Genomic DNA, 16,035 nt, shown 5'->3' with positions numbered 1-16,035 from the left:
TTAGGCTATCCCCACCCCCAGTTCTGTATACATGCACATCTGCCCTTCTCTGGGGAGGAGGTTGATGCAGTTTCAATTGGTTGTCATGAAGGTCCCTGGCCCCAGAAGAAAAGAACCAGAGTGTACATCTAAGTTACAGTGTTTCTGCTTTATGCCAGCCCCTCGCCCCATAAGCCGCCTACACTGTGACCCCACTATCACCTTCTGAGTCACTCCTTCTGCCCCCACCCTTCTCCCTGTGACCCTGCTTGCCCTCCACGACCCCACTGTTACCTTCTGTCCTAATACCTCTCCCTGCCCCTGCATGCCTTAACCTCTGCAACACCCCAACCTCAGCCCCATTGACTTTGGCCTCTGCCACTGCGCCCCTGGACTCTTCCCCTGCCCTCTGTGACTCCCCATTAACACCCACCCCCACCCACCTTCTTCCCTGGGACAGTGCCTTGCCTACCTGCGCCTGGCTGTCTTCACCGATGACCCGACCGGTGCATGTGGGAGAGAGAGGTTGAGGATGTGGGAGTGGTGGAGGAGAGGAGAGGGGGGAAAGCAGAAGAAGAAAGTGAAAGAAACTCTAGAGGAAACCACAGGGCCTGTGGGGAAGGAGGGGTCATTGCCATGGCAACCCTGGTTGTGGGGGAAGGGCAAGAGGTCTGAGCCAGTGGCTGGAGCCCACCCAGAGGAGGACGCCCTTCTCCCTAGTTGCTCCTCCTACGACCCATCTGATGTTCACTGAACACCTGCTAGGAGACGGACCCTGCGGCCTCAGTCAGTCCCTTGCCGGTGGAGGAGACAGACCTGTGAACAGACGTCACATCCAGTTCCTTCTCAAAACTCCCTGTGGTCAAGTGTGGGCCTCAGCCTCTTTTCCCTGCAGCCTCGTCCTTGCCTGGCTCCAGCTGCCATGCCCGTGCTCAGCTTTGCGCAGTTCGCCTCCTCCACCCACGTCCCGGGCCCCGGCACCATTTGGCTCCTTGGCCCCCCAACTTCATTCTCCGAGCCTGGCCCTGTGCCTGTCTCTCCGACTTCCCAGCTGCCTGGTCCTTGAATTTTTCAAAGCCTCCCACCCCCATTACTTCTCATCCACCGATTCTCTCTCTTATCGAGCCCTTAGTAAGTGCCATGTTCTCCTCTAAGCAACTGATACGAATAATCTCACTTAATTCTCACAATAATGCTATGAGTTCCACTTGACAGATGAGAAAACAGCCACAGGAAGGGTAAGTAATTTACCTGGGGTCCCACTACCAGTAAGTGACAGAGCTAGGATTTGAACTTGGGCAGTTTGGCTCCAGAGCCTGTGTAGTTAAGCACACACTGTAAGACAGTGGGCACCAGGTTTTCAGAATGAACAATAGTCACTAATTTCCCCCTCCGACAGTACTTATTGCCTCCATATTTCTTCCTTCCTGTCATGTTCCTATATGAGAAAATAGAACATCAATCTGGGAGGCAGGCAGACCTGGATTTAAATCCAGACCATCTAGTTGCTAACTATGTGACCTCGGGCAAAATACTTTGTACTTCTAAGCCTCTATATCTGTAAAATTAGGGGGCTGGAGGGAGGTTAACACCTATGTTATGAGGTTGCTGCTGTGAGAATGAATTGTAACGTTATGATACATCCAGTACCTAATGGGTGCTCAACAGATGAGCTTCCTTGCTTCCTTCGTCCAGATCCCTGTATCATCAACTCCCTTGGCCCAATTTCACCCTTATCTGCTCCACCTTCTCCTAGGTCAGTCACCCCCACCAGCCCCAAGTCTCCCCCACCCTGGGGCGTGTCACTTCCTCCTCTGCAGCCTCCCAGATCAGTACACAAAGGCTGCTGCTACCACCGGAGGGAGGAAGGGCTGCTCTGCACGCACCTGTGAGTACCAGGGCAGCAGCTCTCCTGCCTCCTCTCCTACACGCCCAGGCCCCACCTGGTCCTAACCTCCTGGGAAGAGGGCTCTGACCTGAAGACACCCAGGGTTCAGCTGAGTCTTGAGAAAGGCTCTGAAGACCTCTCTGCATTCCCAAAATCTCCTGTTCCTGTTTCCTCCTCCAGTCTCACAAGCCCTCCCTCCCCCCACCCATCCCTCTTGTGTTGGTTTCCCAAGAGTGGGACTGGAGAGAGAAAAAGGAGGTAGGGGATGCATGAGTGCTATCATTTGCTTGCCGGCTATGTGTTACGGATTATGACGAGGTAAGTTTCTCCCAATATTACTCCCCAGCTGCCATCCCTGCTGCCTGATGTCTTGTGCTGGCTCGGGCCTCCTCCCGGTTGGTACCTTGGCCACAGATCCCACACTCCTGGAAGACTGTGGCTCAGCGGCTCAGTTCTGTCCCCTCCTTGTGACACTGAGTGGGCAGCAGAGGGTTCCTCCTGACTTGGGAGATCTGGATGGGTTGGGGAGATGCTCTCTTTCTCAGCTGCTCAGGGGGCAGTGGGGTATGTATTGGAGTCAGAATTAAGTCCAGGAGAATGGATAACCCCAGAGGGAGAGAAGCGAAGATACAGGAAGGCCAGAAGGAAAGAGAAAGGGGATCAGATAGAGCCCATTGGGGCTGGTGGGGAGAAGGCACAACTTTCCATGAAGATGGTGCCCGGGTTGGAGGGGAGGAAAGCAGCAAACAAAGCGGGAGGCCTGGCCTGTGTCAGTCCCTGCTCTGCTGTAGTTCGCTGGGGGACCTTGGGCAAGTCACTCACCACTCTGGGATTCAGGTTTCCATCTGTAAAAAGAGGGGGTTGAAATAGAAGATTCTGCCATTCTACGGTTAGGATCAGAGTGGGAAAGGAAGTAAAACAAAGAACTGTGAAGAAGTGGAGAAGAGAAAAGTAGCTGCAAGATGGAATCAGATCTCTGACTAGGAAGGGGAGACAGAGAAAGGGAGAGACAGATTAAGAGAAGCAGGTGGCAGGTCACGTATCCTGGGGAGGGGAGAAGGGGGTTGGGGGGGGAGTCCAAGGGCCCCCTTTAGGGGAGATGAGTGACTCCTTTGAACTCTCTGGGACTTTCTTATCCTGGGGGACAGTGTGGCCCGGAGCCCCACCTGTGAGAGATGAGTCAAAACTGGGCTGCAGCATCCCCAGCCTCGCCGACCACAGGCGTGCAGAGCCAACAAGGCTGAGGTTACGCTGAGGCTGAGCCCTGGGCTAGCCTCTCACAGGAGGGTGGAGGCTCTGTTAAATATATATCTACTACGCCTGAGGTCACAAGTGGTGGGGAGCAAGACGGGGGAGGTCAGCAACTTGGCACCACACCCCTTCGCCACAGCCCGTGCAGATCATCTGGTACCAAGTCTGGGCCCAGGCTGAGAAGGATGCAGATGCTTCCCGACAAGGAGTTAGCTGGCCTTTCAAATGCACTGTCGATGGGGATGTGAACGGGCACAGCCCTTCAGGAGCTCATGTCAGTTATGTTGGCACTACTCACCAGCATTACAAATGATACCTATTTATTAACCCTACAAATCCTCTTCCAGGGGTTTATCCTACAACATGCACATGTGAAATGATAAATCCATGAATTTTCACTGCAGCGTTGTTTATAATAGTGAACAATTAGAAACAACATAAATTCCCATTACAAGAGACTAAATACAACATGACATATCCATGCGATGGAAATCTATATAGCTGTAAAAATGAACAAGGGAGTTCTTTATTTTCTTGGGTAGCAGGAACTCCAAGAAAACTAGTCCAACCAAGTAAGATGCAAAACTGGGTGTAAAGTATTCTAGCATTTGTTGAATTCTATTGTTTGATTCTATCATTTGAAGAGTATATATGTGTTCATGTTAGTCTGTATATACACTAAAAGTCTCTAGAAAGATTATAGGCAACAAAAGATAATAATAAATGATGGTTATTTATTTGAAGTTAAGTGTGGAAACTGGGGTGGATGGGGGATAGGAGTGGGAGATTTCTATCATCTTAACTTTTTGGTTTTTTAAATTGTGGGAAAATACACATCAAATTTATAATTTTAACCATTTTAGGTTACAATTCAGGGGCATTAAGTACATTCACAGTGTTGTGCAACTGTAACCGCTATCTAGTTCCAGAACTTTTTCTTCACTCCAAAAGGAAACTGCCCATTAAGCAGTCACTCCCCATCCGCCCCTCCTCCCCAACCCCTGGCAACCACTAGGCTACTTTCTGTCTCTATGGAGTTGTCTAGGCGGGCTATTTCATATCAATGGAGTTGTACAATATGTGGTTGTTCATGACTGCCTTTGTTCATTTAACATAATGTTTTCAAGGTTCATCAACGCTGTAGCATGTATCAGTCCTTCATTCCTTTTTATGGCCAAATTATATTTCATTGTATGGATATACCACATTTTATTCATCCATTGATCAGGTGATGGGCATTTGGGTTGTTTCTACCTTTTAGCTACTGTGAATGGTACTGCGATGAACAGTATTGCACAAGTTTGTGTTTGTTTAAACACCCGTCTTCAATTCTTTTAGGGATATCCTTAGGGGTGGAATTGTCAAGTGCTAGGGTGATTCTGTGTTTTAACTTCTTGAAGAATCAACAAACTGTCTTCCACAGTTGTACTGTTTTACATTCCCACCAATAACGTATGAAGGCTCCATTTTCTCCACGTCCTCAACACTTATTTTCTATTTTTTTTTATTACAGCCATTCTAGTGGGTGTGAAGTGGTATCTCGTGGTTTTGATTTGCATTCCCCTGATGACTAATCGTTTTGAGCATCTTTTTATCTGTGGTTAGTTACTTGTCTATCTTCTTTAAAGAAACATCGAAGTCCTTTGCACATTTTAAAACTGGGTTGTTTTTCTCTTTGTTGTTGTTAGCGTTCTTTAATATATTCTGAACACTTAACAGATATGTGATTTGAAAATATTTTCTCCCATCCTGTGGCCTGTCTTATCACTCTCTTGATAGCGTCCTTTAATGCATAAAAGTTTTAAATTTTGATGAAGTCCAATTTATCTATTTTTTCCTTCATTGCTTGTGCTTTTGATGTCATAGCTAAGAATCCATTGTCAAGTCCAAAATCATGATGATTTATCCCTATATTTTCTTCTAAGAGTTTCATAGTTTTAAGAACTTATACTTAGGTCTTTGGTCCATTTTCAGTTAATTTTTGTATATGTTGTGAGGTAGGAGTCCAACTTCATTCTCTTACATGTGGATATCCGGTCATCCCAGTACCATTTGTTGAAGACTATTCTTTCTGTATTGAATGGTTTGGCATCTTTGTTGAAAATCAACTGACCATAAGGGATGGATTTATTTCTGAACTCTCAGTTCTATTCCATTGATCTATTTGCCTATCCTTATGCCAACACCACACTGTCTTGATTATTGGGGCTTTGTAGTAAGTTTTCAAAGTGAGAAGTGTGAGTCCTCCGACTTTGTTCTTTTTCAAGATTGTTTTGGCTATTCATGCAATTCCATGTGAATTTTAGGATTTTCCATTTCTATAAAAACGGCCATTGGGATTTAACTTTTTGATTTTTGAAGCATGGTAATAAATTGCCTATTCAAATTTTTAACCTAGATCCCCTTTGTGCAATGTACAGAAAAGAGAAATTTTTATCAAACCTGGCCTTCCTTCCTCCATTATCCCAGACCTTTAGACAGTTCTTCTTATGGTCTAATCTTTATTCCTCTTGCTACCGTGTCAGTTAATTACAGCTGACTTTCCCTGCCTCTTGCACGTACTCCCTCATCTGCTCCAGCTTCATTTCCTCTCATTCCTAATCCCTGACTTTTCCCCCTTATTTAGAGCCCCTGACCCTCTTCCTTTAGAATCCAAGGTTATGAAAGCTAGAAGGGCTGTCAGATTATTTTTTCAACTCCCTTACTTTACGGTTGTGGAAACTAAGGCTCAGAGAGAAAATCTGACTTGACACCAGCCAGTGAGTGACTGAGGCAGGACCAGACTTGGTCTGTTTCCTGTTTGGTTCTCTTTCCACTATGGCTTGGAATCTTGGTGAACAGACCTGCGTGCAGACCTTAGTGCCTCCAGGTCCACTCTCCAGACTCTTAGTTAGGCTATTTTGCCCACTCTGGCCTCATGAAGTCTGCATGCAGGAGGGTTGGGTTTTTCCAAGGCTCCTACCCTAGCCTGGGATCTGCCCCTTCCTGCCATTTTGAAGAAACTGCTGAATCCACAGGGGGAAGTGAAACTATGGGGACAGATAAAGAGTTGGGGTAGAGTTTTGAGAGGGACGACCACAGGCTAAGTTTAGAGGGCTGAGAGCTTGGGGGCCTTCGCTGAGGACCCACATGTCCCCCTTTATATCCTATTACAGACCATGGTGGCTTTGTCAATGGTCCTTGTTTTCCTGCTGGCCCTGAGCAGAGGTGAAAGTGAACTGGACGTCAAGATCTCATCCCCACAGGAGACCACCGAATGGGGGGATCCTGGGCTGTCCCTACCAGGGTCCTGCCAGCCAGCTCCCTCCTGTCAAAAGTGCATCCTCTCACACCCGAGCTGTGCATGGTGCAAGCAACTGGTAAAGATGGGCCTGTGGCCTTTGAACCAAGTGTGTGTGTGTACAGCCTGGACACACGAGTGTGATTGTGTGGGTACGTGTGTGACTTTCTGGGTGCACTCTGTAGTTCTGTGTGTGACTGAGTTTGTGCACATAGGACTCCTGTCTGTGATCGTGTGTGTGTGTGTGTGTGCATACACATGCACTCGAGGTTCCTGCGCATGTATGTTTATGTCTGTATCTATGTATTTGTGTATATGTGGAGAACACTTGTGACCATAAATTTGGAGGAAGCAAATGTTCCTGCTGGAACTCACGCTTGTGTCTAGGGAGAGGGATCTTTTGTGGGTGTACATGTGAGAACGTGTATTTGTCAGCTTGGGCTGTCATAGCAAAATACCACGGACTAGGGGGCTTAAGCAACAGAAATTTATTTCTCACAGTTCTGGAGGATGTGAAATCCAAGATCAAGGTGGTAACTGATTCAGTTCCTGGTGATAACTCTCTTTCTGGCTTGCAGATGGGCTGCGGACAAGCTCTCTGGTGTCTCTTCTTATAGGGATCTAATCCCATCATGAGGGTTCTACCCTCATGACCTCATCTAACCCTAATTCCTTCTCAAAGGCCCCATCTCCAAATATCATCATGTTGGGGGTCAGTCCACTGCAGAAAGTATGTGACTGGGTCTCTGGATCTGTGTTGGGGGTGGGGCATGTTCCTAGGTATGTAGCAGCCTGTGACTGGGAGGGCAGAAAGGAAGGAGCTGGAAGCCTGTGGGCTTTGGGGGAAAGGCTTGAGCTACCTAAGTGACAAGAAGGATGCTGGGGAGAGGGTGTCTCCCTGGCTGGTCAAACAAGACTGTTCTTTTTTTTTTTTAAATTTTTTGGGAAATTTTAATTAATTTATTTATTTTTGGCCATGCAATGCACGTGGGATCTTAGCTCCCCGACCAGGGATCAAACCAGTGCCACCCCCCTCCATTGGAAGTAGGGAGTCTTGACCACCAGGGAAGTCCCAGGCTGTTCTTTTTTTTTTTTTTTTTTTTCGGTACGCGGGCCTCTCACTGTTGTGGTCTCTCGCACAGGCTCCGGATGCGCAGGCTCAGCGGCCATGGCTCATGGGCCCAGTCGCTCCGCGGCATGTGGGATCTTCCCGGACCGGGGCACGAACCCGTGTTCCCTGCATCGGCAGGCCAGGCGGACTCTCAACCACTGTGCCACCAAGGAAGCCCCAGGCTGTTCTTTTGTTTATGCCTTAAAGAGACAGGGCTCATGGTGTAGCACAGCATGAGGGGTGCCTGAACTGGAGGGTGGGGAAGAACTGTCTCTCTCACAGGAAGATGGAGAGTTAGATGAGATAAGAAATGAGGGCACAGTCACTAGGAGGCAGAGCTACAAAACTGAGTGGGTCCAGGGGAAAGGCACATAGTGAATCTGGGAGGCCGGGAAGGGGAAGACTCAGAGTCAGTGGGAGGCAGAGGCCAGAGGTGCCAGGCAGGGACTCTTGGGACAGCTGGGTATATGTCTGTCTCCTCCAATCCCCCGACCAGAGGCTGGCACCCGGATCAGCTGAGAAGCCACTCTAACCATTTCCTTCCCCTGTGGCTTCCCAGCCAGTGCCAGGGGTACCAGACACATTGAGGGGGAGCGGGGGGTTCTCTCCTGTCCCTATCCTTCCCCTTCCCAGGGACTGTGGGTCTTAGTCTGACCCCCTTCCCATTTTGGCCTGAGCATTCAGGGGAGGTTGGACTAGGAGGTCAGGCTCCTACTTTTTTAATGGCAGTGAGGTCCCTGAGATCTCAACAGGAACTCTGTGGCACTGGGGGAGTGGAGAGGTAGGGTGTCTGGGGAAAGGGGGCATCCAGATAAGGGTAGGAGAAGGAGCGGTGCCGTAGGAAGTGGGGTCTGACAAGGAAGAAAGGACGGCGTTCAAGGGTAGCTGTGGGGGCTTCCCTGGTGGCGCAGTGGTTGAGAGTCCGCCTGCCGATGCAGGGGACATGGGTTCGTGCCCCGGTCCGGGAAGATCCCACATGCCGCGGAGCGGCTAGGCCCGTGAGCCATGGACGCTGAGCCTGTGCGTCCGGAGCCTGTTGCTCCGCAACGGGAGAGGCCACAACAGTGAGAGGCCCGCTTACCGCAAAAAACAAACAAACAAAAAAAAGGGTAGCTGTGGAAGGAAGGGAGGGGAGGGACTCGGGGGGGCCCAGGGAGTTGCCTGACAGGGGAGGGCTTGGAAGTGGCCGGGATGCCAGGGTGGTTCTGGGAGCAGGGCTGAGGGGTCCAGGGGACTAGGGTCCCGACGCGCTTCCCCTTGCGGCGCAGAACTTCACGGCGTCCGGGGAGGCGGAGGTGCGGCGCTGTGCCCTTCGAGAGGAGCTGCTGGCCCGGGGCTGCCCCCCGGAGGAGCTGGAGGAGCCCCGCGGCCGGCAGGAGGTGCTGCAGGACGAGCCGCTCAGCCAGGGCACCCGCGGCGAGGGGGCCACCCAGCTGGCACCACAGCGGGTCCGGGTCACGCTGCGGCCAGGTGAGTTAGGGGGTGGTGGGCCGCCGGGCCCGGGGCTGGGCTGGGATTCCACTGCGCCCCACCTACCTCCCCACTACCTCCACCCCCAGGAGAGCCCCAGCAGCTCCGGGTCCGCTTCCTTCGAGCCGAGGGATACCCTGTGGACCTGTACTACCTTATGGACCTGAGCTACTCCATGAAGGACGACCTGGAGCGCGTGCGCCAGCTTGGGCACGCGCTGCTGGTGAGGTTGCAGGAAGTCACCCACTCCGTGCGCATTGGTGAGCCCAGCGGAGCCCTGCCCCGCACCTGCCGGCCCTCTGCCTCTAACCAACCGCCACCCTAGCTTCTGCCAATGTCTAGGGCACACAAGGGCCCCACCTGCTCTCTCCTGTTTTTTTGTTTTTTTCAAGAAAGTAAGGCAAGGGTTTACTTAAGTGAAAGTATGCTCTCAAGGGAAGAGCAGGGAGACTCAGGTGAGTATCTGTCCTGAGTTTTTTTTGCCAGCCGGTTATGTGGGGCATAGAAATGAAGGGGCAGAATATTCACTGTGCCCTCTCCCGGTTTTTAATGGACCTGGCCAGGCCACGGGTTCCTGACATCTCTCCCCAAAGACATCTATCTTCTAGGTCAGAGCTAGAGGGGGTTTGAGAGACTGTCCAATAGGACCCCTCATTTTACTGGAAGGGTAACTGAGGCCTTCAGTTTGGAGAGACTGTGTTCAGACAGCTCCCAGGGTCAGACAGTGCCCTAGACGCACCCACCTGGACACTGCCCTGGTGCCACTTCTCAGGCCCGTGTCTCCTGGACAAGGTCTAAATGCCATTATCCCTGCTGTACATTCTGCATTCTGCACTCATCCCTCTCCTGAGAGTTCAAGATCCCCTCCTTCATCTTATGCTGCTGCTACACCGCACACCCGTCCATTCTTCCCCAGCTTTAACCAACCCCCTGCCTGCCCACTGCTGTGCCCTCATCTCTATCCTCCACTTCCCTGAACATGTGCTCTCACCCCTTTGCCCCTGCTGGGTCCTGGGTCCCGGCCCTCTAGGAGCACCCTCTCCCATCACCTCCGCTATGACTGTCCCCCCCGCCCCCCACTTCCCAGGGACTCCCCTCCTGAGTCCTCAGCAGTGCCCCCCCCCCCCCCCCCGCATCCTGTTGCTGTCCAGTGACTTCTGGTACTGTCTTCATGACTCCTCCTCCCAGGCTTTGGTTCCTTCGTGGACAAAATGGTGCTGCCCTTCGTGAGCACAGTGCCCTCCAAGCTTCGCCACCCCTGCCCCACCCGACTGGAGCGCTGCCAGCCGCCCTTCAGCTTTCACCATGTGCTACCCCTCACCCGGGATGCTAAGGCCTTCGAACGGGAGGTGGGACGCCAGAGCGTGTCCGGCAACCTGGACTCACCTGAAGGTGGCTTTGATGCCATTCTGCAGGCTGCCCTCTGCCAGGTGAGGGGGCGGGGAAGGGCCCTGAGTCTGAAGGGCTGCTTGGGGCCAAGATGGCCACCTATGGTTATGCAGTTCACAATTCTAGGGGGTGGTCTTTGTATTATAGTCTCTGTAGTTTGCATATCTATTTTGACAATTTGCTGGTGGATTGGAGTAAAGTGTCTTGAGGAAGAGGCATGTTTTCCTTTTTTTTTTTTTTGATGTGGACCGTTTTTAAAGGCTTTTTTGAATTTGTTACAATATTGCTTCTGTTTTATGTTTTGGTTTTTTTGGCCACGAGGCATGTGGGATCTTAGCTCCCCAACCAGGGATGGAACCTGCACCCCCCTGCATTGGAAGGCAAAGTCTTAACCACTGGAGCGCCAGGGAAGTCCTGAGGCGTGTTTTTCTAATTCACAAGACGGCCTCCACTAGCAGCAACCCTGTTTGAGGGGCTGGGGAGAAGCAAGGAGCTGGAGACAGGGGGCTGGACAAACTGACCAGAACAAGGCTGGCCAAATCCTTGCTCCTAGAGCAGGCGGGGGTGGCTCAAGGGCCATCCATGCCCAAGTGCACAGCCTACCCCCCAACCCCACTCCAGGAGCAGATTGGCTGGAGAAATGTGTCCCGGCTACTGGTGTTCACTTCAGATGACACATTCCACACAGCTGGGGATGGCAAGTTAGGTGGCATTTTCATGCCCAGCGACGGGCACTGCCACTTGGACAGCAATGGCCTCTACAGTCGCAGCCCAGAGTTTGTGAGTTGCCACCCTCACCTGCCCCGCTCCAGCAGAGCCACACCTCCTCTCCTCCCAGGAACCCACCCTCCAGCCTCACTGTCCTTACGGGTGATGACCACCCTGCCATCTTCCCCAGAAGTTCCTCCTCTCCATGTCCCCCCACTGCTCAGACAAACCCAAGTCACTCCACTCCCTGGCCCTTCCCTCCTTGCCAAGCCTCCAGGGCTCTTCTAGCTGGTGGAACCCTGGATTTCCTGGGTTGAGGGTACCTTGCGTGTTGTGAGGGGGACTTGGGGTGCTCACCTTGTCCTGACTCCCTGCTCCAGGACTACCCCTCCGTGGGTCAGGTAGCCCAGGCCCTCTCTGCGGCAAACATCCAGCCCATCTTTGCTGTCACCAGTGCCACACTGCCTGTCTACCAGGTGAGAGCTGTCTGAATGCCAAACCCTCCCACTCCCAGCCTTTCTCACTTCCCTCACAGGCCCATTCTCCTTCCAGACCCCCAGAAGCTTATTTCCCTAGAGCTGTGACCCACCATTTCCCTCAACTCCTCACGCTGCAGGAGCTGAGTAAGCTGATTCCCAAGTCCGCAGTGGGGGAGCTGAGTGAGGACTCCAGCAATGTGGTACAGCTCATCATGGATGCTTATAATGTGAGGGGCCAGCGTGGGGGGAGGGGGAGGGGGAGGGTGGGCACTGGGGAAAGATGGAAAGGGACCCTCAGGTGGGGTGGCGGAACTAAAAGGGGACGGTCACTTTTTGTGTAACACTCCACAGCTCCTACCTACAGTTTGCATGTGGCTGTCATTAACAGCTCATTCACTCAGTCAGTCTTGCATTCATAAACCTTAAGTGCCTGATTTGTGCAGAGCATGGAGCCCTGCTCTGGGCAAGGAAGGGAATTCACATTGATTGAGCTTTTATTTCATGCTAAGCACTGTCCCGAGTACACACACTGTTTGCTGTCTTATTTATCCCACTAAAACCCCTGCTTGGAAACTAGTGTTCCAATTTTATCGATGGGGATACAGACACAGGGAGGCTAAGTGACTTGCCCAAGGTCACAGAGATAACAGATGGAACGGCTGGCACTTGTCCCCCAGTCAGTCTGTACATAAAGAATGTGACATCTGGAGACTGCCTTCACTAAGCTTATAAATAATTCGGAGATACTCTTCACAGGAACCATAGAATTTTACAGGTAGAAGGAACCATAAAAACTGGTTTCTTGGGTTTAGGTCTTATCTCTGCAACTAGACTGTAGCCTTCTTGATAAGACGGACCATGTTCCAAACCCATGGCAAGAAAATTTGAGACAATATCAAATTTCCCAGGACAAACTCAATTGAAAGAATCTGCCCTTTAGACCTTGTATGCACACCGGTTATGTGTCCTGATCTGGGGTTTGAAAAACATAGCCACTGCATGTTTACAGTGCTGGCCAGCCCGACCCCCAGCAGGCCTGCGCTGCAGCTGCACCGAAATGCTGCTTTAGCAGCCTCTGGATTCTGTGTTCTCACTCAAGGTTATCACGGGTCCTTCCTGCAGAAACTCCTCCTGACTGGGCAGAATGGAAGGAGTGCCCAGGTGGGCTGAGGGCAGGCTTCTGGCAGGATTTGGAACAGCTGGAGAGGGCATGAGGTGGGGTTGGAATCCTGCCTTCACACGGTTACTCTCTCTCTCTCCCTTTCCACAGAGCCTATCATCCACTGTGACCCTTGAACATGAACGCTCTCTACTCCCTTCTGGGGTCCACGTCTCTTACGATTCTCAGTGTGGGGGTCCTGAGAAGAGACAGGATGAGGCTGGTGACAGGGGCCAATGCAACCACGTCCGAATCAACCAGACAGTGAGAAGGAAGGGCGTGGGGGTGGGAGTGGGAAATTGAGCAGGCAGGGAGAGACGGAGGACAGGCCCAGGAAGCAAAGCAAAAAGCATGGGGTAGCCTTCCACCCATCCTTTCTGAGGAGCTTTAACGAGCAGCCTGCTCAGGAGTGTTTCTAGGAGATGGGTGTTAGCGAGACCCTATCCCTTCATTTACTAGGAAGTAGGGCTCTGGATGACCAGTGTGTTTGGTGTGTGCCCGTGCACATACAGGAGCGCACGTGATCTTAGTTTGATTTTCGCCTGCCCCGTCCTCAGGTGAATTTTTTGGTTACTCTCCAAGCTACCCACTGCCTCCCAGAGCCCCATCTGCTGAGGTTCCGAGCCCGCGGCTTCTCAGAGGAGCTGACTGTGGAGTTGCATACACTGTGTGACTGTAACTGCAGTGACACCCAGCTCCAGGCTCCTCACTGCAGTGACGGCAAGGGGCACCTACAATGCGGGGTGTGCAGGTGAGGGCCTCCTGCTTCCCTTCACCTATATGGCTCCCCTGTATTCCTCCTCCCTTGCCTTCCCTCCACCCATTGGCGTCTCTAGACATCTTTTTCTTAGACATCCCAAGACTCCACCCTGATTTTCACCTCCTGAAGCTTCTCAGAAATGCCAAACCCTGCCCTCCACCAGAACCACCCCCCCGACCCCCTCTATACTCCTTGGTGCTCCATTATATTCTGGCCTCCTGTCAGCCAACTATCTTGAGATCTTGGGTTTAGAGGATTCTGGGAAAGGCAGGTCAAGGCATGGTCAAAATCTATGACTCCCCTTTCCCTCCCCTGCCTTCCCCTCCCAGCTGTGTCCCTGGCCACCTGGGTCGACTCTGTGAGTGCTCTGAGGCTGAGCTGTCCTCCTTGGATCTGGAATCTGGGTGCCGAGCCCCCAATGGCACAGGGCCCCTGTGCAGTGGGAGGGGACGGTGCCAGTGTGGACGCTGCACCTGCAGTGGACAGAGCTCTGGACGTCTGTGCGAATGTGATGATGCCAGCTGTGAGCGACATGAGGGAATCCTCTGTGGAGGTACCTGGAGACTTTGGGGAGAAGGACGGGGTCAGAGTGGCTTCCCCAAGGGTGTTCAGGCTCTGGGAACTTCTCTGCACTAAGGGGAGGAATCAGATTCTGGTGTAGGGGTTGGAGGGTATCCGGCACACTTGAGAGGGATCTGGATGCACAGGAACAGGTCAGCTCTAGGCAGCCTGTGGCGGCACGTGATGTCCAATGCCTGTGGGGAGTATGACTGTCACCCTGCGCGTGGCTCTGCCTCAGGCTTTGGCCACTGCCAATGTGGAGTGTGTCACTGTCACGCCAATCGCACGGGCAGAGCATGCGAATGCAGCGGGGACACAGACAACTGTGTCAGTCCCGAAGGAGGGCTGTGCAACGGGCATGGATACTGCAACTGCAACCGCTGCCAGTGCTTGGACGGCTATTACGGTGCCCTATGTGATCAGTGCTCAGGCTGCAAGACGCCATGCGAGAGACACAGGTGAGCCCTCAGGCCTTGCGCCTTGGGAACAGGGGCACAGGGCTCGTTGAGCCCCTCCCACCCACCTGCTCTTTCTGCATGTGGTTTGGGTGACATCTGTCCAGCTGGTAACTTACTGGCACCCGCTGGACAGGGACTGCGCGGAGTGTGGCGCCTTTGGGACTGGTCCTCTGGCCGTGAATTGCAGCCTGGCGTGTGCCCATGCCAACGTGACTCTGGCTTTGGCCCCTATCCTGGATGATGGCTGGTGCAAAGAGAGGACCCACGACAACCAGCTCTTCTTCTTCCTGGCAGAGGATGAAGCCGGAGGCAGGGTCATGCTGAGAGTGAGACCCCCGGAAAGTAAGTGGGCAGGGATGCTGTGGACATGCCAGATGGGGCCCTGGAAGTTTAATGGGTAGGGCCTCAGAACTCTGGAGGTAAAGACAATGGGAAGTCAGGCTGGGGGTTGAAGCAGAGCTAATGAATCCAGGCAGAAGTGCAGGTGCTGGACCAAACGGACAAAGCTAAGGCCCTGAGCACTGGGATAACCTTGGACCCTGTGGAGGGTCCCTTTGTTTTCAATGACAGGCAGGTCTGGGGAGGCTGGATGAGGCCGGACACGCTGTGGGTAACTGGTGATCAATTCCTAGGCCGTCTCTTGTTTCTTTCCCATAGAGGGGTCAGACCACACCCAAATCATCGTGCTGGGCTGTGTGGGGGGCATCGTGGTCGTGGGACTGGGACTGGTCCTGGCTTATCGGCTCTCAGTGGAAATCTACGACCGCCGAGAATACAGCCGTTTTGAGAAGGAGCAGCAGCAGCTCCACTGGAAGCAGGTGAGGCTGCCCGCTACCCCACTGGGTGGGGTTTTCCTTGCTTCCCCTGGTTAGGTGGGCTTTGCTTTCTGCCTCACCGTCGCACCCTCCACCCTGACTCGTTCTACTTAGCCGCCCCGCTGCCGGCCTAGCCCCCCTCTGTGGGCTTACTCTGGTTCCTCTGCTAATTCCCAGCAGCTCCTGGGGTCCTCCTGCCCAAGTTCTAGGCTGGCCTCTTAGGACTAGATAAAATCGGAGTCCTGGGACTTTTCCTCACCACTTCCAACTTCTTTCCCCAGGACAACAATCCTCTCTACAAGAGCGCCATCACGACTACTGTCAACCCCCGCTTTCAAGAGGCAGAAGGCGCCCCTCTCTGAAGTGGGGAGGGACACTCACTGCAGGGCTCTTCTCTGGCATGGAGGGAATTGGGGCATGGGGTCTCGCAGTCAGCAGCTTGGTAGGGGGCTAATCCACTGCTGAGTGGTCACCCATACTTCATTCTTAGAGTGACACCCGAGAGGGGACTACCTTCTGTGGCAACCTTGCTTCCCTACCTCAGAAGTGGGGGCTACCCCCCATGTATACAATAAAGAGTCTTACCTCAGAGCACACGTGTCAGTTTGCTTTACCCCAAGGCCAGAGCAGGCTGTAGAGCCTGGGCCTCAGGAAGGCTCTTGTGCATTCCTCCTCCTGCCACTGAGGGCAAGGAGAGGTTCTCAAACTTAAAGTGCAGAGCAGACTG

General features: G+C 52.6%; 1 protein-coding gene across 3 annotated transcripts; it reads left to right on the top strand.

Moving 5' to 3' along the window:
- The first annotated feature begins 1,884 nt into the window (after positions 1–1,884).
- Positions 1,885–15,899, top strand: ITGB7 (integrin subunit beta 7). Of its 3 annotated transcripts, XM_049694432.1 has the most exons (16): positions 1,885–2,185; positions 4,632–4,718; positions 6,274–6,477; positions 8,778–8,979; positions 9,069–9,239; positions 10,168–10,409; positions 10,990–11,148; positions 11,457–11,552; positions 11,693–11,782; positions 12,826–12,978; positions 13,272–13,465; positions 13,804–14,027; positions 14,274–14,493; positions 14,627–14,835; positions 15,151–15,311; positions 15,590–15,899. In XM_049694432.1, exons 3-16 carry the CDS (start codon positions 6,277–6,279, stop codon positions 15,668–15,670), a joined length of 2,403 nt encoding a protein of 800 aa, XP_049550389.1. In that variant the 5' UTR covers positions 1,885–2,185; positions 4,632–4,718; positions 6,274–6,276; the 3' UTR covers positions 15,671–15,899. The 3 variants fall into 3 exon arrangements, with proteins under 3 accessions (XP_049550389.1, XP_012390107.2, XP_033292078.2); XM_012534653.3 differs by lacking the exon at positions 4,632–4,718; XM_033436187.2 differs by lacking the exon at positions 1,885–2,185 and having other exon boundaries at positions 3,003–4,718.
- Positions 15,900–16,035: the final 136 nt, after the last annotated feature.

The sequence above is a fragment of the Orcinus orca genome, chromosome 11 (genome assembly GCF_937001465.1).
Source record: "Orcinus orca chromosome 11, mOrcOrc1.1, whole genome shotgun sequence".
NCBI lineage: Eukaryota > Metazoa > Chordata > Mammalia > Artiodactyla > Delphinidae > Orcinus > Orcinus orca.
The sequence above is the reverse complement of the archived record's forward strand: the minus strand, read 5'-3'. Positions and strand labels throughout refer to the sequence as shown.